The sequence below is a fragment of the Typha latifolia genome, chromosome 8 (assembly GCF_019914945.1).
Source record: "Typha latifolia isolate L0001 chromosome 8, TyphaL0001v2, whole genome shotgun sequence".
Lineage (NCBI taxonomy): Eukaryota > Viridiplantae > Streptophyta > Magnoliopsida > Poales > Typhaceae > Typha > Typha latifolia.
The window spans coordinates 9842455-9864777 of NC_133093.1; the positions used below are offsets into that span (position 1 = coordinate 9842455).

Below are 22323 nucleotides of genomic sequence, written 5' to 3' on the forward strand. Positions count from 1 at the left end.
ATAACCTTGAAGAAAGAAAATCTTTATACTAATCCGTTTCAAACTCGCGTAACACGAGGCCTCGAGAATCACGAGTCCTTTTATTCAAATATTTATATATTCCGCCAGAAATATACGAATAAGATCTAAAAGGATTTCTTTTTTTTTTTCGCGGAAATTTAAATTATATAATGAAAGATTATAAAATAATAAAAGATAATGCAGGGTGCGAATTGAAAAGTTTCCAATAATTTTGAATTATTAAAAGAAAAAAAAAATAATAGTCCCAGGTGTAAGTTAACAACGCTAACAGCTGGTCTCCCAACCCTTTGTTCTTCGTTCGGTTCCTGTCGCTTGTAACTTAGCATTGAGAAAGAAGTCTCCCGACCAAAGGAGAGCAGAGCATTTAGAGATGGCAGATCGCTTCTTTCCAAACGAGATGCCTGATTTCGTGGAGGAGACCGACGGCGCCGCCACCCAATCCAATCTCCACAACCTCCTCTGTCTTCCCTACCCCAAAGTCGCCGATAAGTTCTTGCGAGCTGCCCTCGACCTCAAAGAAAAGGTCAATCGTTGACCACTAATTGTCATTAGCATGGAGTTATAGCTTGATTGGTATATGGAGTTAGTTTGAATGGAAAAGGAGGATTTTGACATGGTTTTCTTCATGCATGGATCATGTTTGAGTTTTTGCTTGTTTCAGGTCGTGAAGGAGACATGGGTCCGAAATCGGCAAAACATAAATGATTATACGCTCTATACTGGTGCGCTTGGGACGGCGTTTTTGCTGTTCAAGGCGTACCTAGTGACCAGCAATAGAAGTGATCTCAAGCTCTGCGGGGAGATCGTCAAGGCCTGCGACTCTGCTTCGAAGGGTTTGCCGTAAGATCTTTTATTTTCTTCTTTTTTTCTTTTTTCTTTTTTATGGTGTTGTTCTTCTTGTCTTCTGATATGCAACGGTTTAAGAATGCATTGGGTTTGGAGCAGGTTTGTGACTTTCATCAGTGGGCGGGCCGGTGTACATGCTCTCGGCGCGGTGGTGGCGAAGCATTCCGGCGATGAGGCTATGCTCAACTATTACATGAAATCATTTAACGAGGTTCAATTTCCATCTACTTATTAAAGTTATTGCGAACAATTGTTTCTTGAAAATTTTAAAGTATCTTATGTAGTCTCTTATTTGAACAGATTAGGATGCCTGATAAAGTCCCTAATGAGATGCTCTATGGAAGGGCTGGATATTTATGGGCCTGTTCTTTTTTAAATAAGAACCTCGGTGACGAGACGATCCCTTCGACTCTGACAGTGAGTACCTCTCCCTTGAATTAACTCTTTGAAGTGATGAATCTAATACTTAAAATTTGAAATTCATAGGGTGCAATCGTGAAGGAGATCATTAAGGAGGGAAGAAGATTAGCCAACAAGGGAACCTGCCCACTGATGTATGAGTGGCATGGGAAGAAGTACTGGGGCGCTGCTCATGGGCTCGCAGGGATCATGCATGCTCTAATGGATATAAAACTGAGACCAGAAGAGGAGGAGAAGGTGAAAGGTACTCTTCACCACATGATCCAGAACCGCTTTCCCAGTGGAAACTACCCTTCCAGTGAGGGTAGTGATGCTGACCGCCTTGTGCATTGGTGTCATGGTGCCCCTGGAGTTGCACTCACCCTTACTAGAGCTTATCAGGTGGGCATATATGTATCTTATCTTTCTCTTCTTTGTTCGTATTACTTCTTAGCAGTTGACAAGGCAATGATGTTTCCAGGTATTCCAAGAAGAGAGGTTCCTGCGAGCAGCAGTGGAGGCGGCTGAGGTGGTATGGAACCGAGGACTGCTGAAGAGAGTTGGTATATGTCATGGTATAAGTGGGAACACCTATGTGTTCCTCTCCCTCTACCGTATAACCGGCAATGTGGAGTTCCTATATCGGGCTAAAGCTTTTGCGTGCTTTCTCCTCGACAAAGGTAACCAGTTGATTGGTGAAGGAAGGATGCACAGCGGTGATCGGCCGTTTTCACTGTTTGAAGGGCAGGCAGGGATGGCATATCTCTTCCTGGACATGGTTAATCCATCGGAATCTAGGTTCCCAGCTTACGAACTCTGAGCGTTCATCCATTTGTCTGTGTGCTATTAGCATCAGTAGTGTATATCTGAAGAATGTGAGGCTTGGTATTTCTTGTCACTTAATCATATGCTTGGTGTTGTCTAAGTTGTACAATGTGAAGGTTTGGCTTCCAACAAGGGGGAACTTGTCCTTGTTTCAGATATTTGTGGGATTTCTATACTTCGTGTTCATTGGCATGATTGCCCTGGTTTCAGATATGAGCTTGTTGAGTGTTCTCCAATTCCTGCTTTAAAGTTGCTATGTACTTTAAAACAGGTTACGGCTATTAATTTTCATGTGAGTGATACATGAAAATTATGACATACTAAAACCAACACAAAGAAACACTGTCATGCTCAGTCATGCTTACGTGGGCTTTCGACTTTTGGATTTTTTTTTGTTGGTTTGTTTGTTGAGAAAAGTTGGTAGATGTTGACTTTGGAAGTCACTCTTCAAAGGAGGTTCTAGATCTCATCTGCCCAAGCAGCAGGATATGGAGAAGAAGATAGATCATTCATACTTGAAAATTGGAGGCCTCAGCCTCCATATTGCTCACATAGGAACAGGTCAGTAACGTGCAATCTTATACTTTTTTTCTTACCCTTCTTCCTTGCATCCAAGTCTACTGCGTTATTTTGTTATCTGTGTGCGTATGTGTTCTTGTGCTGCAGGGGAATTGGGTACTGTGGTGTTTGTTCATGGCTTCCCTGAGATATGGTACTCCTGGAGGCACCAAATGGTCGCAGCAGCTGAGGCTGGATTCCGTGCAATTGCCCCCGACCTTCGTGGCTTTGGCCTCTCCCAGCAGCCATCAAACCTGGAGAATTTTTCATGGGAGGACCTCGTCGCTGATCTCCTAGCCATCCTCGACTCTTTTCACATTCCAAAGGTATCATTTTTACATAGTCCATGTTGTTATTCTACTGAAGTAATCAATCTGATGCAATGTTTGTCTCAAAACACAATGATCTTGGTGGTCAAAAGGCTTTCTTTGTCGCAAAGGATTTTGGCGCGAAACCAGTGTTTGATCTCGCTCTTTATCAGTCGGAAAAGGTGTTGGGAGTCGTAACCTTGGGTGTGCCTCCGACTGTCTCCAGCTTCTGCAATTCCCTCCCAGAAGGCTTCTACATATGTAGATGGAGGGTAATGGAAGAATTCACTAATACGCAATTTCTTACCCGTCAAATGCAGCTGTCAAATTCTTGTGTTCTTTTACAGGAGCCAGGGCGAGCAGAGGCAGACTTCGGTCGGTTCAGTGTCGAGAGAGTTCTTCGCACGATTTATATCCTCTTCTCTCGAAGTGAGGTCCCGATAGCCAAGGAGGGCCAGGAGATCATGGACCTCGCCAACTCGTCAACGCCTCTGCCTTGGTGGTTTACTGATGAAGATCTTGCAATATATGCTGCTCTTTATGAGAAATCTGGTTTCACTGTGCCACTCCAAATTCCATACAGGCGAGTGCTATATAAAGTTGTACCAGAAGTGGGCAAGTTATTCTACTAGAATTTCAGTTTAACATAGTCAATTTCATTTTGTAGGACTGTCACTAAGAATCCAAGCATAAGCAGCAATCCAAAATTTGAAGTTCCAATGTTTCTGATCATGGGAGAAAAAGATTACTTTATCAAATTTCCAAAGGTGGAGGACTACATTAGCAGTGGAATGGTGAGGAACTTCGCTCCAGATCTGGAGATCACTTTCATCCCTGAAGGATCCCATTTTGTTCAAGAGCAATTCCCTGACCATGTAAACCACCTCATCGTCTCCTTCCTTATGAAGCATATATGAGCAAGTACTGAAGGTTTGGTCTTCTCTACAATTTTTATCAGGACCATCATATCTGAATCACCTATTACGAAATTATATTATTTAATAGCATCTAGTCTATAAATACAATGTTTCAAATTTGAGTATACCTGATTTTGACTATCTTAAACCTATATTGTTAAATTTCCTGGAAGAGTTATGCTATAGAACAAAAAACAAGAGTTATGCTATACTTATATAGATATCTCTTGTTACAATTCCACTGTCAGAAGAAAGACTAACCAAAGAAAGAACCAAATCCTTGTCCTAATTTTTGTTGCTCTCATTCAGAGCTAGGCTGCATTGCATTTATATGCTGATAAATTTCATTACCATTTCACACTGTATGTAGTGAAAAATTGCAGAACACACAGCAATCCAATATTATTCTTCCTATAATGCTTCCTTCCTCCACCTTAATCCTCCTACTTCGCCTGTTCCAGAGATGAACAGCAAAGCTTTGTTTTCTAATCCAATTAAGCTTCATTGACAGCCACTGAGAATGTTTACCACCTTTGGGTCCCTGAAACAACCCACCTATCCTGCTCCAGTCCACTGGATAGAATGCCACAGGCGGGAGTATACTGAATTCAAAACCCTGCCTTGATTCCACTCTCTCCACCACCCTGGACACAAGGTAAGGTCCATTGTGACCCCACTTGCTCCCATCGAAGGTCGTTGCAAACTCTTCGATGAACTCTCGCAGGAGAGGATGCTTCTCGTCGAACACCATGACGGCGTTGTTCAACCGGCTCCAGTTCCCGGTTGCGGCGACAGCGGTCTGTGCTCCGATGGCATTCCTTAGACCATGGAAGCTTCTCATGATTATAACATCTGTGTCAATGTAGACACCACCATACTTGTAAAGGAGCACTAGTCGTATCAAATTGGATAAATTCTGGCCGAGGGAGACGTCTCCGGGGTTGACTTCACCTCTTCGGAGCCGAGCGAACCAAGCTTGAGCAGGTGTGTTCTTAAGGAGATAGGCAAAGTCCGGGGCCAAAGCGGCAACCTTAAAGCCCCTATCTTTGAATGGTTTTAGCAATTGGGTGCCTTTGGGAGAATCCAATGTGCTGGAAACTATAAGCAAGCAGGCATTTTGATGGGATTTAAACAAGCTCTCCATCACAAATAACTCCCGGGGGCCGAAATCTTCCAAGGGGGAGAACCAAGTCATGAAGAACTGGATCGTGCAAGGTGAATTCGAGGGACTGGACCAATTCAAAAACTCCGAGGCTCTCGTGGAAAACCGTCGTGATGGAGAATTAGGACGCAGGAGCCTGGGAAGGACCTTGCTCCTCCTCCACCACTTTGCTACTCCCCTGGGAAGCGCAGAGGAGTTGGGAAGGAGATACCCATCACTGGAATCTTGGACAAGGTGAGAACTTTGGTTGGATTTGGGGCTGGATAGTTGGGTTTCTTCTTGTAGGGAGAGTAAAGACGAGGTTTTGGGAAGTGGGTCTCGGAGAGGACGGCAGATGGCGTCGCCGGCGATGCAGAAGCCGAGGCCATTGCAAGCGAGGAAGAGGAAGAAGAAGGAGAAGGCCACAATGGAGGAGGGGATGGTTATGAGGAGGGAAAGAGGTCTCCTTGCCTTCGACATTTGAGAGGAAGGAGAGGTTCCAATACTGCGAGTAGTAGTAGTAGTACTACTACTACTATTAGTAGAAGAGAACGAAAGATGCTTCTTTTCTCATCACCATTAGATTGTCGTTGACTTCTTGTGAGAAGAAAATAGAGTGATTTGAGTTTTTTGGGGAAGAAGGGAATGGTCAGGGGGGGAGTTCAAATGATCAATAATGGCGACGAGTTGTCAAGAGGAAATCTTTCCTGGGAGAGGAAAAGAAGCCAACCGAGTGAAGAGAGAGAAGGAAACATGAGCAGTTGCACGACGTGATCTTGGCTTGGCTGGTTTCCAAGCCAAAGCCCGCGCAGCACGTTAGAGTTATGCTGGTCCAGCCATGCAAAGAGACCCTCTATAGTCAAAATAACAATAATAATAATAATAATCTTAGAGAAAATTACAAATAACACCCCTTTTTGACTGTATTAAAAATAAAACCCTATTTTTTATTTAGAAATAAAAGGCCTCTACTTTAAAAAGAAAAAAAAAATCATAAGTAGATATAATTTAACCCGATCATTAGGTTAACACTATCTACTTACCTTACTCTTCAAAGTCCCACGACACATAACAATGCCTAATAATTTACTTTATTATAATAAGGCTAGCTTTATTACAATATTGCTATCGAATAGCTAACAATCATAAGTAAAGTGGTGACATTTCCAACACACAGGAAAGTTGCCAACCCCAATGGTTGTTTCTTTTCTAAAAATAATTAAAAAAAAGAAGATTTTATTGCTACCACAATTATAAAAATAATTATGTTTAAACTTCAACCCAAGTACACCCTTAACTTATAATTTTACTAGCTAGTCGGCACTTCTGTTGGCTTCTCCATAAGCATGAAAGACATTAAAAATTTCATAATCTTAAGAAGCAAAGCATATGTCTTCCCAGGGACGAGGGTGGACTGTGCATGCCATTCAGAATATATTTTAGCACCATGCAGTTCGTTAGTAATAGGCCTTCCACGTCAGAAATCCTTCCCACACTGTGTGATAAGCAAGCATATAATGAGCTTTGATACACTTACTTAGACCACCTGCATATATAGAATCTCCGTTAGGATGTCGAGCACCCAAAGCTTAAGCATGCCTGATTAGACCCAGTAAAGGACCCATCCGTATTGACCTTTATCTGTTTAGTTAGGCCTGTCAATGATTCTTTCAGAGCTACGTATAGTAAAGTAGAAGAAGATGATTGAGGTAGTGTTCTTATGAATACTACTGATGTGATTCTGTGCGGTGGATTTAACTAATCATACAGACCAACCATGGATCCGTAGCACTACTCAAAAGGAAATGCATGAGCATCATGGTATGGAAAGTTCTTTTGATGAAGAGTTTATAGATTGATCATTGTATTAAATTTTAAAGATCGATTTAATTTGATACACAAAAAAATTGAGGAAAATAGAGTGCCAACTTTGGACACAAGTTGTTCACTTGGTTGAATACAGGCTAAAATATAATTTAAGTAAAGTATCAAATACATAATAAGCAGATATAAGCACTCTAAGCATAAGCATAATTAGGGATAGAAGAGTAGGGTGATTGATAGTCTTAGAGACGAGCTTAATTCCCACTTGACTGTCTTTGGTAGTACCACTTAAGCAGTTTTGTCCCCTTCAACCCCCATGGCCTACCACCAAGGCCGTCTACATCAATAATATCCACTTACAATGTAACTATTATATGATTCACATTTTGTCTTTAAAAATTTTATATTTTAATTTTTTTTATAATTTTTATTTAACACTATGATTTAAGTTAAACGGTACTAATAAAGAAATATTCTATTATAATATACTAAAATATTTTATAAAATATATAAATTATCTATGTCTTCTTCATCATATTCTTTTTCATCTTTCTCATCATTCTCATTCTCGCACATGCCCAAATTGAAAGTTTTGATTTTTAAATCAGAGTTGTTTGAGATGTTCGGCTCGCTCCATCTTCTCAGAGAAACCCAGGGTCGAAGTAAAGATAAGTAGAAGGGGAGAAGGACGGGGACGAAGAAGAAGAGGAGAAGAGAGAATACGAGGGAAGGTGGCGGAGACGAAGACGATGGGAGGGGTGGTTGGGAGAAAATGGTAGAGAGATAGGGAGCATAAGATGAGGCAGTGAGGGTATTTTAATAATTTAGTCTATGCTAGTTAGTCAAAATAATATTACGGTGTTAAATAAAAATTTAATGATAAAAAAAAAAATTAAACTATAAAATACTAAAAGATAGGGCATGAATTACAAAACAGAGAGACTGCAGTGTCTAATTTATAAAATTCTCCAAAATAAACACGTAGGTGGAGTTAGATATCCTCACACTTCCCAGACCATATAAATCCAAGATTGGTGGCAGAAGCATGCACTACCCAACAGGAGATCCTTTTGTCTGTAAACTCCATGACAGCCGTCCGATTTGTACGATCGGTGGGCCCCCGGGGGCACCAATTCTGATGCCCCCCCTGCACCAGTGTAAGCGCTGCGGTGCACCTCCCTCCTCGTCGCATCGTACGGTCGGCACGCGCTCGCACCGAATCATCATGCCTTGGACCACCGCGTCAGAACCAACCAGATCGCACCGTCCGCCTTAAATCCAACGGCTCCAGATTATTCCCTTAAGCCAAATTTACCCCGACACCATCCCGCATTTCCAGCAAACGCGGTCCACCATATCTTAAAGCCGAGCCGAGCCGAGCCGAGGGGCCAACGTGGTGGGGAACGGTGAGTTGGGTCACCGGAATTTAGGCGCCTCGTTGGCAACGGCATCGGGAGTAGTAACTCCGCACCTGGTGATGCCACGCGGATGGCAAGATTGATTGGGGCTTTCACTGTTCTCTGGTGCCACGTGGTCGGCGTGAGGGAAAGCAGCATAGTTAGGATGGCTAGTTACCACGTTGGTGTGTTGTACCGAATCATCTTTGGCGTGGAGTAGATGAGACTTTTTTGAGTTCGATGATATTTATCTAATTCTTGTAAGAAGATTAAAATTTTTACGTCGTGAATCACGATGTAAATATTCAAAGCTTGGTTGAGACGTTTAATTTAACTGCAATCAATTCAAGTTTGACAAATCTAACCTTCGCACAATCTTTATTTTTTTTAATATATAATAAGCTCATAGTGTTTTAATAAATAGACTAGATTTTTCTGATATATAATCGGTTGTATAATTAGGTTACCGGACTAGGTCTTCTAAGAAACGGAACGGATTATAATAACGTTTATAAGAGATTGCGCTCATGCTCATGACCTTTGTCTTAAATCGGTAAGATTCAACTGTAATGACAATGAATCAAGATGGATTGCCTCATCATCAGTTTGACTCGAGTCAAAATAGGCTCGACTCCTTGCAGAATGGATATAATTCTATTCAAAACAACCATATTACTTCTGTATCAAGATTAGAGATCACTTGTATTACATATGGACATCACCTAGATTAGTCTCAAACATCCATAGACATTATTATTTCTGTATCAAGTTTTAGACCATTTCTCCCCTGTAATACTACTTATAAATAGCTTCTTTGAACTTGGATTCAGATGTTTTAAGACCATGGAACAGGAGCAATCAACATTTGAAGGAAAGATGTGCATAATTACAGTTCTTAGTTTTCTCCAAGAAACAAACTCAGGAAACATTACGGCAAATGTTTTTTCTTTCTTCAATCACAGAAAGATGGCTTTCAATATATATCTCAAGTATCTAATAATGTGCATTGCTTAATACCTCTTTCTCAACCAACTACATATGAAAGGTTTCATTCACCACAAACAACACTCAAGTCCTTATCCTATGCTACTACAGAGTGGTTCTTCAGAAAGGTGAGAATAAGCTGGTTCACCTGATCAGGGGACTGCTCCTGAACAAAATGAGATCCTTCTGGCATGTAGATGATCTCAAGATCAGGGACAAATTTCTTCACCGTTCCACTCCTTATATAGTCCTCCATGCCAGGAATCTTGAAGACATAATCTTTTTCTCCCATGATCAGCAGTGCAGGAACTCCAACTTTTGGATCAGCTATGTTTTGAAAGTTCGGCAATACCCTATCCAAGAACACACGTAACCAGATTGACTCAGAAAGTTGATGAGAACTAACAGGGTACTTATTCAAGCTCTTACAAATTACCTATATGGCATCTGTAGTGGATATCGGAACCCAGATTTCTCGTAAAGAGCTGCATAAGCAGCAAGATCCTCATCAGTGAACCACTCAGGCAAAGGTGTCGATGAATCAGCTAGGTCCATGATCTCCTGACCCTCCTCAGCTATTGGAATTTCACTTCTAGAGAAGAGAACATAGATGGTGCGCACGACTCTCTTGACGTCGAACCTGCCAAAGTCAGCCTCTGCTCTCCCTGGCTCCTATGGAAGAACAAAAGATCATAGTAGACAATTGGATGCCAAAAATATGTAGAAGTTCTGTTGCATCTGAATCAAGTATTACCCGCCACCTCGATATGTAGAACCCTTCTGGTAGCGACCCAAGGGAGAAGGAAGTTGGAGAGAAAGGTATACCCAAAGTTATGACACCACACACACGATCTGGGTGACAGATAGCAAATCCATATGCTGGCATGGCTCCAAAATCTTTTCCTACTAAGAATGCCTTTCAACCAAGTGAAATGATCAATAAAGAAGATGTCATCAGCTAGTAATCAAAGAATTTTGTATAGAAATATTGGTTAAAATTGCAAAAAGTTGCTCTTCTGGAGGCTGATAAAGATAGAATTGAAATGACCACCGTTGGTCTTATTTATGTTGAATTTGCTGAATGCAACCAAGTTCTTAAAATAAAAGGTCAAATAGCTTATGAGAGATGAAACTAAAATGCAACTGAAATAAATTCTATTCCACCTTGTTCTTTGAGATGGAATAGAATCGATATTGATCATAATTCTTTACTCAAGTGGTTGATTTAAGCTTTTGGTCAGTTATGAAACATGAAAGTAGGCAAAGTTTCAGCTTTTGGCGGATCCTAAAATTTAGAATTCATGAATAAAGCTAATAAAATCTCAGAAAATTTCCGACCAAAAATCAACAAACTAGGTCGATTTTAGCAAGCAAATCAGTACCGAGTTCCACCAACCAGATGTCCAAATTGACCCTAATGAACTTTTTAGCAAAGAAACAAGCACGAAGATGATACCAACGCCCAATGACCCAATAACCCAATAACCCAGTTGAGTTCTACTGCTACCATCCATTTTGTCTAAAAGACCAGTACCCGGGTTAAAAGATTTAGAATACAGGTAAAAACGAAGGCAGTAAAATTGACACCTTTGATATCGAAAGAGCATCAAGAATGCCAAGGAGATCAGCAACAAGATCCTCCCCAGATGCCTTCTCCGGTTCCGGCGGCTGGTCGGAGAGGCCGTAGCCTCGGAAATCGGGGGCGACTGCTCGGAATCCAGCACCGGCGACGGCAATCATTTGATGCCTCCATGAGTACCAAATCTCTGGAAACCCATGGAGGAACACCACGGTGCCCAATTCCCCTAAATCCACCCACACAAACAAATAAGTCTTCCGTACTGCTGAGAAGAAAGAGCTAGGAAAAAAAGAAAAAAGGAGACTGACCTTTTCCGGTGTGGGCTATGTGGAGGTTGAGACCTCTGATTTGGAGGTAACTGTGCTCAATCTTCTGCTCCATTAGCTTCACTCTTGCTCTCTGTTTCTCTCTCCTGTGGAGGTTTGGAGTAAGAAGAGATTAAATATAGATGAATTTTTTTAATTTTATTTTAAACCATTGCAGGCCACATGATTTCTCTTGGTTGTTGATGACATTTGATATTTAAAGGGTTTTAGGAAGGTAATATGTGTTTGTTTATGACTAGCAACCATCAATTAGGAAGAATTTAGATTAAACTATTGCATATTTCCATTTGCATTCTCTCGTTTTTTTTTTAATAAAAATATCAAATGACCTTAATTTTTCTTTAAAATAAGAGTAAAATTATGAATCGTATGACACTAATAAATTTTTTAATAAAAAAATATAACGGATAACTATGGGAAAAAATATTTTAAAAAGAAATTTATAGCTAAGGAGGTTAGATTATTCAACAAAAGTCATGGTATAAAATTTTAATAAAATGGAAAGAATGGAAAGCTTTAATAAAATTGTAATCAGGAGCACAGGGATGCCTATCAAATTAGATTTCTTTGATGTAATAATATTAAGAAGAGAAAGACTGTTAGATTTGTCTAGTAATAAACTCAGACAAAATTCGATATAAATTTTGACTAAAGAAACATGAGAGAATCTTGCATTGTAAAGTGGGGACTCCTATAACAGACCAAGTGAGTCAGTGTCATTCCTCTCTGAGCAGAAGCTGCACATCTCCAAGCTGCACTTCACCTCCTTGCTCTTCCATTCTTCTCTGAAACAGCATCTCAATCTGCTCCAAAGATTTCCCTTTGGTTTCAGGAACAAACTTGTACACAAACACCACAGAGAGAGCAGAGATAGCAGAGAAAATATAGAAGGTGCCTGCTACTGAGATCCTATGTGACACAGACAAGAAGGACATTGCAACTATGCCACTGCTCACTCTATTCCCCACTGCTCCAAGTGCAGAAGCCTGAGCTCTTAATCTCAGAGGAAATATTTCAGATGTCAGCACCCAGCAAATCGGGCCAATTCCGATCGAAAAGAAGGCGACGTTACCGCAGACAGCCCAAATCGCCAGCCGAATTCCAACTCCTGGTGGAACCAATCCTGATCCATGTTGGTGAGTAAGTGCAATGCCAAGAAGAAACAAGCATGCAGTCATCCCAATTGTGCTAACATACAGCAGTGGCTTCCTACCAATCCTATCTATCAGCAAGATTGCAACCAGGATGAACACAGTCTTGGTAAATCCAACAGCAACAGTTGCGGCGAGGATCTTCTTATCAGATTCGATCCCTGCATCGCGAAATATCGCCGGGCTATAATAGACGGTGGCGTCGATGCCAGTGATTTGTTGAAAGCATTGGATGCCACATCCAGTGATCAGCATCCGGCACAGCGAAGGGGAAGGATTGAAGAGCTCTCTCCACACTGCCTTCTCCTCACTCTTTGCAGCATTTGCAACACCAGCAGCTTCCTTTATCTCAGACAACTTCTCTTCCGCCTCCACCTCGCTCTCATTGATCTTTAACAGCACGGAACGCGCGTCTTTGACGCGCTTCTGCATTACCAGCCACCTCGGAGATTCGGGTATAACAAACAGTGCAAAGGCAATGAAGATGGAGGGAAGAATTCCTGCACCTAGCATTATCCTCCAGTTGATATGCTCAGGAAGGCCTGAGAAAGCGTAGTTGGAGATGTAACCAAGGAGGATTCCAAGATTGATGAAGATCTCAGGGAATGATGTGAGAGATCCCCGGGCGACGGCAGGGGATATTTCCGCGATGTAGACAGGGGCGATCATGACCCCGAATCCGATACCGACACCGGCTAATAGTCTGCCGACAATTAGTGCAAGGAAAGAAGGAGCGAAAGCCATGATAGCAGCACCAGTCTGGAAGACAATGGCAGCTAAGCCCATGGTCCATTTCCTGCCGATGGCGTCCGAGGTCCTTCCGCCGGCTAAACTACCTAAAAGAGAGACGATGCTCAAGCAGCCGACCAGTACTTCTTCTTGCACTTCGGTTATGCCAAGATCCTTCTGAATGAAGAGAATAGCTCCACTCATCACACCTATGTCTGCAGAAGAGAAGGCAATTCTTCATACGACCTTGTCTATGCTTACACTTCATGATCACAGAACGTCGATCAAATAATAAATTTTACCCAAAAATTAGCAAGAAAGTTACTTTCCTGAATCCTTCTGAGGGTTAGAGAAAAAGCCGTCTTTTTAATTTTATTCAGGATGATCAGTATATCAGCAACCCTCCTTATTCAGGACCATCTTTATCTATTATCACATTTTCTTATTTTTAGATAAAAAAGAATCAAATCTTGGGAGCCTTTTTAAAAGTACAAGAATTAATCCTTCGATATACAAACTAACTATTATTGTGACGATAAGGATGAAATAAAGCTTTACCATATCCGAGAAGGACGGAATTAAGCGAAGCAAAGACGGCGCAGGCATAGACATACTTCTTGCTATCACTCTTCCTTCCCCACCTCCACCCCAAGGCTTCTCCTTCCCCTTTCTCCGCCTCCTGCTCCTCTTCCTCGCCTTCGACCCTCCGATACTTGACATGGCCACCAAGCGCCGGAGATTTCGACTCGTTTCTGATAGCTTCGATATCGAACAAACCCATGTCCCGGTTTCTCTATATCGGTGATGGGGGGAGGCGAGAAAGAGAGGAATTTGGCGTGGGAATAAGGAGTGGACTTCCATTTGGATCTAAAGTCTAAACTGGTAAGAAGAATAAAAAAATACGCACAAGAGGGGGATAAATTAAAGGATCGGAGTGGGTTCTTATCGGAGATGCCGCCCCTGGAACTCTTCTATGCTTTCTTTAATCGGGAACGAGAGCGACGACTTCCGGCTTTGTAGGAGGAGAGGGAAAAGAGAGCGCAAACAAAGTTTGACTTGAAATGGTTTGATGTATTCAGAAACAAATCACTTGGAAGGGAAAAAATTTCTTTTTCCAGGTAGTGGGCGTTTACTTTGATGTTTCTGTTAATACTGCGATCATTGATCCATCATCTAAGCTGAAAAGTATTTTGAAACACCATTGTAGTCATTTTTCTTTCTCTTGTGAAAAGAGTATTGGGTTACATAACAAGGTGGATCAGTCAGCACAAATAGTGGATTTTCGTCGGATGGCAATGCTCCATAACTCCTCTTTGGCATCTCAATCTGCTCCAAAGTTTTCCATTTGGTTTCAGGAACGCAGATGTCCACAAGATACTACAGAGAGAGCTAAGACTGCAGAAAAACACAAAGAAGATCATTGAGACACAGATAGGAAGGACATGGAGGACCAGGCTCGCTGCTCACTCCGCCTCCTACCTGGCCAAGTACTGAGGCCTGAGCTCGTAATCTGAGAGGAAATATCTCAGAAGAGAGAACCCAACGTATTGGTCCTATTCGCACTGAAAAGGATGCTACATTTTCCCACAGACTGCCCAAATTGCTAGAGAAATCAGTCGCAATCCATTATCCATGCTGCTGCAACGTAACAGCAATGCCCAAAACAGACAAACATATCGTCATTCCAATCGTGCTAATATATAGAAGTGGCTTTCTTCTAACTCTATTAATGAGAAATAGTGCAGCCAAGATAAACATAGTCTTGGTAAAGACAACAGCTACAGTTGCGGCAAGGATCTCCTTATCCATCTTGATCCCACATTGCTAAAATATCATTGGGCTATAATAAACAATGGCATCAATACCAGTGCATCTGTTGGAAGATTTGAATGCCACAGCCAGCCAACAACAGCCGACGCACTGGAGGAGAAGGATTCAGGAGCTCCTTCCAAACAGAGGTTTCCTCGGACTTTTTCGCTGCATTTAAAATGCCAGCAGCTTCTTCTATCTCCATCGACTTCTCATCCTCGGCTTCCTCATTCTCGGTTATCAATAACTAAATTGCCTATGCCTCTTCAACTCTCTTCTGCATCACCAGCCACCTGGGGATTCTAGGATGACAAATATCGTGAATCCAATAAAGAAAGAACGGAAGATACTCACACCTAGCAATATCCTCCAGTTCATATGCTTTGAGAGGCCTGAGAAAGCATACTTCGAGATGTAGCCAAGAAGTATCCCAAGCTTTATGCATATCTCAGGAAGGAATGTAAGAGTTTCCCCTGGCAGTGGCAGAGGATATCTCTACAATGCAGACTGCTGATACCATGGCACCGAAAAAGATGCAGCATTCCTATACACAACAAACTATACAAACTCCGAATGCTTCAAAATAATTCCAGGACGACAAAGGGAAAAGAGACTCAAGAATAATAATGATAGATCCACCGACCACTTTGTAGGATTACTGATGTAATAATTACCAATAATTGGCTGCGTTTACAACAATAAAGAAATTGTAATTCCATCCATCTCCAGCTCGTATTTTTATATTCAGCTTAAAAATCAACAGTAAATACTATACAACACATCTCTATATTTTTTTGTTCAAAAGCAAAACAAGATTACATTTTAAAGTAGTAGCACAGAGAGTGACTAATGAGTAAGTAGCACACTGCTTAGAAGATTGAGATGGTTCCTATCCGAGGTGGAACTTTAAGCTGCAGTAGTTAACACAGAACACAATCAAGTCTTAAAAATAACCTACTTGGAAAATTTTCAGTTACCTTTATCTCAAGACATTAATTCACTTTAAATGAATGAACCATATATATAAGATCCACCAATTTGAACAAGTGGTTTCAATGTCAGGCAAAATATAGGATCAACTACGCCAGGAAGAAAGAAACAAAATGAATACTTCCCCCCTGCTTCGCTTCCCCCTCGGGGATAAGGAAAGTGGAACGTCAGAGTTTACCTCCAAATACCATATTTCACCTCATTTCATATCCTTCCACTGGACAATCATGATCTAGAGTAATGCTCCCTGTAAAAGTTTAGACACATCTGGTGACCAAATGTACACAAAGACTAGTTTAGCTTTGCATTTCCTATAACTCAACTGATTACAAGAGAGACAGAATTCATTGTTAGTCCATTCAGAAATGAATGTATAGTTAATAACATAAAGAATCAACTTACATATTCCTCCTCTTCGGAGAACATAAATTTCATATTTATCCAAGCAACAGGAGCCACTTTTTAAATCTTTGCCACTGCAACAATCATGTATGCTCCATAAATTTCATGAGGTAGAACTAGATTGAAGAACATAATATACCAATACAACTAATTTGCGCGTAATGTCCATTTTCCTCCTCACTACATTGCTAGTAAGTAATAATCAACAAAAGGATCACAGTTATGCATTTAATCATATCTCATCTCACAAATTAAGCCATGTATTCCATGTGAGACCAACAGGCAAATAGAGAGGTTTCAGTAGTATGACAATCTATCCGTGCTGATCTCTCGGTTTCTGCAGCGATATATATTACCCCACTTTCTGAGCATTGACATTTCTAATAGCAAACCCTTGCACTCTGTTGAGCACCTTTGTCAACAAATTTGACACTATATAATAAAGAAAAGAATATACAATTAAGGACATCTGATTGTAGGCATAAATGTAGTTTTTCTTTTTTTTAGTTCCAGTATGCTACTTGTTGCATGGCATTTGCTTCCTCACTTCAGCATTTATGATGCTTCTTCTAACTTCTAGGCACCATATCATTTTGCACTAGAACCGACCTTATAGAATTTCTTGGAGCAGGTCGAAATACAAGAGTGCTAACAATATCAAAAGATAAATTATAGTTAGCTAAACATGAGTAACATCTTCTTATAGGCAACAGCAAAATCAAGTAGGGCAGGCAATAACTGACTTTACATGCCTTCTGCACCTAAAATTTATGCCTGACATAATAATTCAAATTGCAGACAAATTCAGCACATGGAAATACCTACTACTACAAGGGTTGATACCGACATGGCCACGGCCAACACAAGTAAATAAAAAATAAAAAAATTGAAGATAAAAGTTTCAAGGGCCTCATCTGTGAAATTGGATCTTACAGGACAGTGCCCTTTTTTCGTTATTGGTGTATGCCAACAGTTGAGAGAAATATACATGTAAAAGAAGAACAACTCTCAAGAGTTCTTATCACCTATAGCTGGTCAGTATCCTTCTAACCAGATCATTTAAATCATAATCCTTTTTGAGCCGCAACAACATCAAGTATGTCTTAGAATCAGACCTGTTCCAGTAATTAGGAAAACAAATTTTAATCAATCTATGAAGGGCCAATAAGACATTAACTGAAAAACATACATAAGAAATGCAGAAAAATAATTACTAGAAGTGATTTTGAAAGATTGCAAATTAGTAACAACATTTTCAAAATAACTATATTTTTGGTGACCAGAAAGTGCATGCAAAATGGAAGAACTTATATTAAAAGATCACTGACAAAACAATAACCATGATGGCAATACAATGTGCGTTATCAAGCTAGTAAAATCACATATCCTAACAATACCCACTGGACAGAAGCAAACACATAATAACTTATATTGCAGAAAGTAGAAGGCCAGAACAGAAAATCTCAACATATGGATCCTAATCTATAAACACCAAATAAGTCCCACATTCAGAGTCACCTATAATACATTCTTACTTTGACGCAATAACATTTCCAAGGGAAGAAAGTTCTATGGGAAACTGTTGCAATAGAACTTTAGTGGACAATTCTTATAGACAACAGAAAGTCACATAAAACATGAGGAAACATCTAACCAGAATAAGTACCAGTTCCTAGGAATAACAGCTGCAGATCAGTAATATTTAGGCCTTGATGCCATCTGCTATAGCAGAGTTCTCCTCTTTACCCAGTGCAACTACTGCTTTCTTTAGGATGGATTCAATTGGCAAATGGGAGTTTTCCACAGCTTTGGAGATTGTTTGCCATCTCTCACCATGCTTTGGCTCCGCCGCAATGCATCTTTTCAAGACATCCTTTTGAGTATCCTCATTACCATGCTGAAGTTCAAATTTATAATATAATGACCAGAAATCTCCAATATCAGGAGCAAGAGTAACTGCCCTGTTGAACCAGTTCCTTGCCTTTTCAACCTTCCTATCCAGCCAAAATAGTTTCGCCACAGCTGCAATGACATGCGGATCATGATCACACCGTTTGAGAGCATCTGCACTTTTTGTTTTGCGTTGAGGCCGTGGAACCATCTCGATAGAAGCCGCCCACAAAATCCCACTTGTTGGGCATTCCTGCAATGCTTTTGCCATTAATGCATCGGCCTCCTTTTTGTTCCCGTGCCTGGACTCAGCACGAATAGCTGCAAGCCAAAGTTCTGGGTTCTGAGGATTCTTCTTTCTTGCCATAGTGAGGACAGCGCGAGCTTTGCTCAGACCGCTCATCTTCTCTTCTAAGTTAGCAAGCGAGAGCCAAAGAGGAATACAATTTGGGCAGTTCTTCAAGCCATTTTCATAAGTTACCTTCGCCTTGTCTCCTCCACCAAGCCGATCCTCCATCTGTCCAAGCATCAACCATAACTTGAAAAATGAAGGGTACAACTTCAATCCTTCCTCCAGCAACCTCCTCTCCTCGGTAATGTTCCCTAGTTCCCTCTCAACAATAGCAGATTTCATCCAGACCCTCTCAGTTCCTCCTCTCTCCCTGGCCTTGGCCAAAAGCATCCTTGCTCTTTCTGGCTCATGGTTCTCAAATTCAAGCTTAAAAGCAGCTAACCATATCTCCTCTGAATTGGGAATTGCCGCATATGCCTCCTGGAGAATCGCCCGAGCTGCAGGGACATCTCCTGCTAGCCATTTCTCCTTTGCACCCATAAGCCATAAAACCTCAGCCTGCGGCCTGTAGGTAACAGCTTTCCTTAGGAGGGCATCAAGAGATTCCCTAGTCCCATGGCTCTTCTCAAGTTGAGCAGCCTTGAGCCATATGCTCTTCTTGGTCAGGAACACACTAAGTGCATGCGCATATATAGCCCGAGCTGTCTCAATGGAACCACGCTTCTTGCACTCCTCTGCATCAGCAACCCAAGTCCGCTTCCTATCTTCTTCCTCAACCCCAACACCAATTGTGTTCTTAATTATGGCCTGGCAAGTCAGAATTGACCCAGCCCGTTCAGCAGCTTCTGCTTCCTTCATCCAACCCTCTCTATCAATATCCAATCCTTCCCTTTGCAAAGATCTTATACCTCTTTCAATCACCTTTGTAACTGATTGGGTATTGCCATTAGCCTCCTCAAGCTTTGCAGCAGTGATCCAAATTGCAGGCTCCTTTGAAAGCTTCTCCCTTGCCTTGTTGAGTACCTTTTTCGCCTGTTCGTATGTTTCCAGTCTCGCAAGAGCAAGCCACAGCTCAACATGAAGCGGGCAGCACTCCACAGCCCTATGGAGCAAGAGTCTTGCATCCTCCTCATTTGCTAGCTCAACGACAGCCTTCCACAGCCTCACTGAATCAGGAATATGTTCCAATCCTTTCCTCAATACCCTACTCTTATTCACATCACTGTTCTCCAGCTTGGCAGCCTGCATCCACAGCTTCACAGAAATGGGAATAGCCTTCACTCCTCTTGCAATCACTGCCTTCGCCTCATCCGGGCTAGCCAATCTGCAAGCTTCTAACCACACGTCCTCATTTTTAGGGCACTCCTCGCACCCCTTCTGAATCAACTGCCTCGCAGCCTGGATCTTCCCAGCAACCTCCTCCAGCCTTGCAGCTGCAATCCATCCAGGTGGATGTTTCGGGTTAGTCTGCGTCACTGACTTGAGTAACAGCCTAGCCTTCTTGATATCCGAGATCTCCGCATCACTTGTGATCTTCATGCTTTTTAGATCTGTCAGATAACCCTTTGGATCCACAACCGTCAGCCCCGATACAGAATCAGATAGGCGGTCCAATTTAAGCGATAGCACAGTGCCCCTCCCCTCGCCAACAGCAGTGAGATCTGTGACCGGAGTCTGTGACCACGGGGTCTCCGTTCCCCCAGCCGCCCGGCTCTTTGGATCAAGGGCTGTAACATGCTCCTGCTCCTGCCTTGCCTTCTCAAGAAGCGTGTCTGGAACTGGCACGAAGCTTTCGAACCGCTTCTTCTTGTTCCTCAAAGAATAATCCCCAATCTCCGGTATGCTCTCCCACTGATCCGGTGTCATATCTGTAAGCTTCCGCTTCAAATCAGCGAACTGCTCTGTAATCTTAGGGTTCGAAGCTCGGTACTTCTCGATTTCTTGCTTCAACCTAGCTTCCCTGCGATCCTTCCTCCGCAAGTCCATCCGCTTATCGATGCTTTCCCACACGGCGTCTGCTTCCTTGTCATCCTCATCGTACTCGGCCGACGCAAAGAGCCCGACGTCGTTGCCCTCAAACTCGTCAAACTTCTGGTTCTCATCGTAGCCCTTGTCGTCGGCTTCCTCCTCGTCCTCCTCTTCGCCAGGGCCCTTCCCACGTCCTCGGCCAGCCGGCGCTGCGGCGGGGGCACCGAGGGCTGCGGCGGAGCGGTCGGGAAGGTCGGGGGCCGCACGGGCCGGACCGATATCGGATCGAGTGGTGAACCCAGTGGCCCCACGCCCGAGACCCGCGACATAGTTGGGAGGGGGCTTGGAGTTGAGGAATTCATAGCGGACGGGGCGAGAAGGGCCGGCGGGAGCCTGCATGCCGCCGAGGAGAGGGAGATGGAGGGTTAGGGTTGACTTAGTGAGGACGGAGAGGGATGACAGGGTGATGGATTCGTCGGCACCGGAGGAGGAGAGGCGGCGGGAGGAAAGGAAGAGGCGCTGGATATGGACGGGGACGCCGGAGCGGGATTCGATGGCGATCTTGAGAGCTGAGAGGGAGGTGGAGGTGGGGTTGAGGTCTAGGGTTAGGGTTTTGCCGTCGAGGGTTCGTACGAACACCATGACTTGGCGGTCGATAGAGAAGAACTGAAGAAGCTTTGAGATTATATATATTTATTAAGAAAAGCATTGAGAAGATTTTATAGATACCGACTTTGGAGATAGGGCCCGGCCCATATTTACGTAATAGAGATTAACTAGAAGATCCATTTCCTCAAACAATTCTTTTTAAAGAATATTTACATAATTATCACTGAAAAACTTTTATAATATTAGCCACTACATATTACAAAATATTAAAATAGCCACCAAAATTATTGTGTGTTTCAAAAACATCCTTATAATTAATTTTAACATAATATTCCTAAAAAAATATTATTAAATTTAATAAAGATATAGAAATAACTAAAATACCTCTAAAAAATTCTGAAATTAAACACCGATACCAATAACCAACCAAAAATAAAAGTACAGTGGTCGTAAAGTTTAGAGTCGACATCTATTACAATAAATATAGACTACAATTAAGTCAATACGTTTAGAGAAAAAAAAATGGCATATATATACATAAACGATAGGCAGTTGCATCCATTAAAAAAGAAGCTTACAAGATAAATTAGATAGTGTAAATTCTCATCTCGATTCGCATAAAAGTTATGTGACTTGGCATTACCATTATTTGTGGAAGCCTCCTATAGTTCTTCATTATTTATATTGTCTTAGTCATCCTTAATTCGATCAATAAATTATATATCACATTTATAGTATTTGATGATAAAATTATGTATAACACATCCCGTCACAATTTAACAGCGCACTGGATAATTGAATAGTTGGATAATGAGTTAGATTTTGATGCATTGTTTCAATGTATTAAAAGTTCTTTTAGAATATCTCAAAATTGGGCATGATAGTCTAGTGCATGTGCAACGTGGATATTGGTACACATTTATATGGTGTCAAAATCAACGAGCGTTTACATATCCAATAACAAATAAGATAGTATTAACTTCCAATACATTAAGGGATCATTAAACTATTTATAGAGTAAAATATAATTAAAATATACTCGTGTCATATACCATTGGGCACAATTCATATTGAAATTTATTATACCTTAGGGCGAAACAAAACTCTTGCGAATATGATATCGAGATTGCTTGAATATCTCTGATTGATTATCCCATGCTTGCATAAAAAAACACATAAAAAGAAAAAGATAATATAACATATCAAATGCAGATCAAAGAAACCAGTAAAAATAAGATACAGAGATTACCAACATGATGTTATGATTATGCCAATAATTCATTATTGGAATCTGAAGAGATAGAAATGCATCACACAGTCGACAAAATAATTCTACACATAATCCAAAATAAAAATGA

The 22323-nt window shown here is 41.5% G+C and overlaps 6 protein-coding genes and 1 pseudogene across 10 annotated transcripts; 2 read left to right on the plus strand and 5 right to left on the minus strand.

The window, feature by feature from the left end:
- The first annotated feature begins 140 nt into the window (after positions 1–140).
- LOC140793554 (lanC-like protein GCL2) lies at positions 141–2302 on the plus strand. Its single transcript, XM_073145079.1, has 6 exons — positions 141–544; positions 683–861; positions 967–1078; positions 1168–1284; positions 1354–1668; positions 1748–2302. The coding sequence occupies exons 1-6, from the start codon at positions 392–394 to the stop codon at positions 2084–2086; spliced, it is 1215 nt and encodes a 404-aa protein (XP_073001180.1). The 5' UTR covers positions 141–391; the 3' UTR covers positions 2087–2302.
- A 151-nt stretch (positions 2303–2453) lies between these two features.
- LOC140793555 (epoxide hydrolase 1-like) lies at positions 2454–6006 on the plus strand. Its single transcript, XM_073145080.1, has 6 exons — positions 2454–2652; positions 2758–2975; positions 3071–3229; positions 3305–3540; positions 3625–3887; positions 4386–6006. Exons 1-5 carry the CDS (start codon positions 2580–2582, stop codon positions 3872–3874), a joined length of 936 nt encoding a protein of 311 aa, XP_073001181.1. The 5' UTR covers positions 2454–2579; the 3' UTR covers positions 3875–3887; positions 4386–6006.
- On the minus strand, positions 4058–5495 carry LOC140793552 (uncharacterized protein At4g19900-like). Its single transcript, XM_073145078.1, has one exon. The coding sequence runs from the start codon at positions 5493–5495 to the stop codon at positions 4230–4232; it is 1266 nt and encodes a 421-aa protein (XP_073001179.1). The 3' UTR covers positions 4058–4229.
- Positions 6007–9164: 3158 nt separating the features above from the next.
- LOC140793432 (epoxide hydrolase 1-like) lies at positions 9165–11253 on the minus strand. The gene is made up of 5 exons (XM_073144909.1): positions 11108–11253; positions 10808–11025; positions 9975–10136; positions 9657–9892; positions 9165–9573 (listed from the first exon to the last, which is right to left on the minus strand). The coding sequence occupies exons 1-5, from the start codon at positions 11178–11180 to the stop codon at positions 9318–9320; spliced, it is 945 nt and encodes a 314-aa protein (XP_073001010.1). The 5' UTR covers positions 11181–11253; the 3' UTR covers positions 9165–9317.
- Positions 11254–11711: 458 nt separating this feature from the next.
- LOC140793431 (probable polyol transporter 4) lies at positions 11712–13921 on the minus strand. Its single transcript, XM_073144908.1, has 2 exons — positions 13564–13921; positions 11712–13220 (listed from the first exon to the last, which is right to left on the minus strand). Exons 1-2 carry the CDS (start codon positions 13784–13786, stop codon positions 11842–11844), a joined length of 1602 nt encoding a protein of 533 aa, XP_073001009.1. The 5' UTR covers positions 13787–13921; the 3' UTR covers positions 11712–11841.
- Positions 13922–14295: 374 nt separating this feature from the next.
- On the minus strand, positions 14296–16239 carry LOC140794364 (probable polyol transporter 4; annotated as a pseudogene).
- LOC140793430 (protein STABILIZED1) lies at positions 15781–21032 on the minus strand. 5 transcript variants are annotated; one of them, XR_012109966.1, is made up of 4 exons: positions 17873–21032; positions 17232–17321; positions 16207–16280; positions 15781–16051 (listed from the first exon to the last, which is right to left on the minus strand). XR_012109966.1 is itself a non-coding variant. In XM_073144907.1 (2 exons), exon 1 carries the CDS (start codon positions 20996–20998, stop codon positions 17909–17911), a length of 3090 nt encoding a protein of 1029 aa, XP_073001008.1. In that variant the 5' UTR covers positions 20999–21032; the 3' UTR covers positions 16856–17321; positions 17873–17908. The 5 variants fall into 5 exon arrangements, 1 of the variants encoding a protein (XP_073001008.1); XR_012109967.1 differs by having other exon boundaries at positions 15781–16071; XR_012109969.1 differs by having other exon boundaries at positions 17861–21032.
- Between the last annotated feature and the right edge of the window lie 1291 nt (positions 21033–22323).

What these genes read in the sequence shown, in the direction of transcription:
- LOC140793552 (XM_073145078.1), bottom strand. Translation starts at nt 5,495, where the DNA reads ATGTCGAAGGCAAGGAGACCTCTTTCCCTCCTCATAACCATCCCCTCC.
- LOC140793432 (XM_073144909.1), bottom strand. Translation starts at nt 11,180, where the DNA reads ATGGAGCAGAAGATTGAGCACAGTTACCTCCAAATCAGAGGTCTCAAC. An exon ending in ATGCTCTTTCGATATCAAAG is followed by an intron (nt 10,137 to 10,807) that starts GTGTCAATTTTA and finishes CTTGGTTGAAAG; the next exon opens with GCATTCTTAGTAGGAAAAGA. An exon ending in TCTACATATCGAGGTGGCGG is followed by an intron (nt 9,893 to 9,974) that starts GTAATACTTGAT and finishes GTTCTTCCATAG; the next exon opens with GAGCCAGGGAGAGCAGAGGC.
- LOC140793431 (XM_073144908.1), bottom strand. Translation starts at nt 13,786, where the DNA reads ATGGGTTTGTTCGATATCGAAGCTATCAGAAACGAGTCGAAATCTCCG. An exon ending in TTCCGTCCTTCTCGGATATG is followed by an intron (nt 13,221 to 13,563) that starts GTAAAGCTTTAT and finishes TCTCTTCTGCAG; the next exon opens with ACATAGGTGTGATGAGTGGA.
- LOC140793554 (XM_073145079.1), top strand. Translation starts at nt 392, where the DNA reads ATGGCAGATCGCTTCTTTCCAAACGAGATGCCTGATTTCGTGGAGGAG. An exon ending in CGATCCCTTCGACTCTGACA is followed by an intron (nt 1,285 to 1,353) that starts GTGAGTACCTCT and finishes TGAAATTCATAG; the next exon opens with GGTGCAATCGTGAAGGAGAT. An exon ending in CCCTTACTAGAGCTTATCAG is followed by an intron (nt 1,669 to 1,747) that starts GTGGGCATATAT and finishes TGATGTTTCCAG; the next exon opens with GTATTCCAAGAAGAGAGGTT.
- LOC140793430 (XM_073144907.1), bottom strand. Translation starts at nt 20,998, where the DNA reads ATGGTGTTCGTACGAACCCTCGACGGCAAAACCCTAACCCTAGACCTC.
- LOC140793555 (XM_073145080.1), top strand. Translation starts at nt 2,580, where the DNA reads ATGGAGAAGAAGATAGATCATTCATACTTGAAAATTGGAGGCCTCAGC. An exon ending in ACTCTTTTCACATTCCAAAG is followed by an intron (nt 2,976 to 3,070) that starts GTATCATTTTTA and finishes GGTGGTCAAAAG; the next exon opens with GCTTTCTTTGTCGCAAAGGA. An exon ending in TCTACATATGTAGATGGAGG is followed by an intron (nt 3,230 to 3,304) that starts GTAATGGAAGAA and finishes GTTCTTTTACAG; the next exon opens with GAGCCAGGGCGAGCAGAGGC.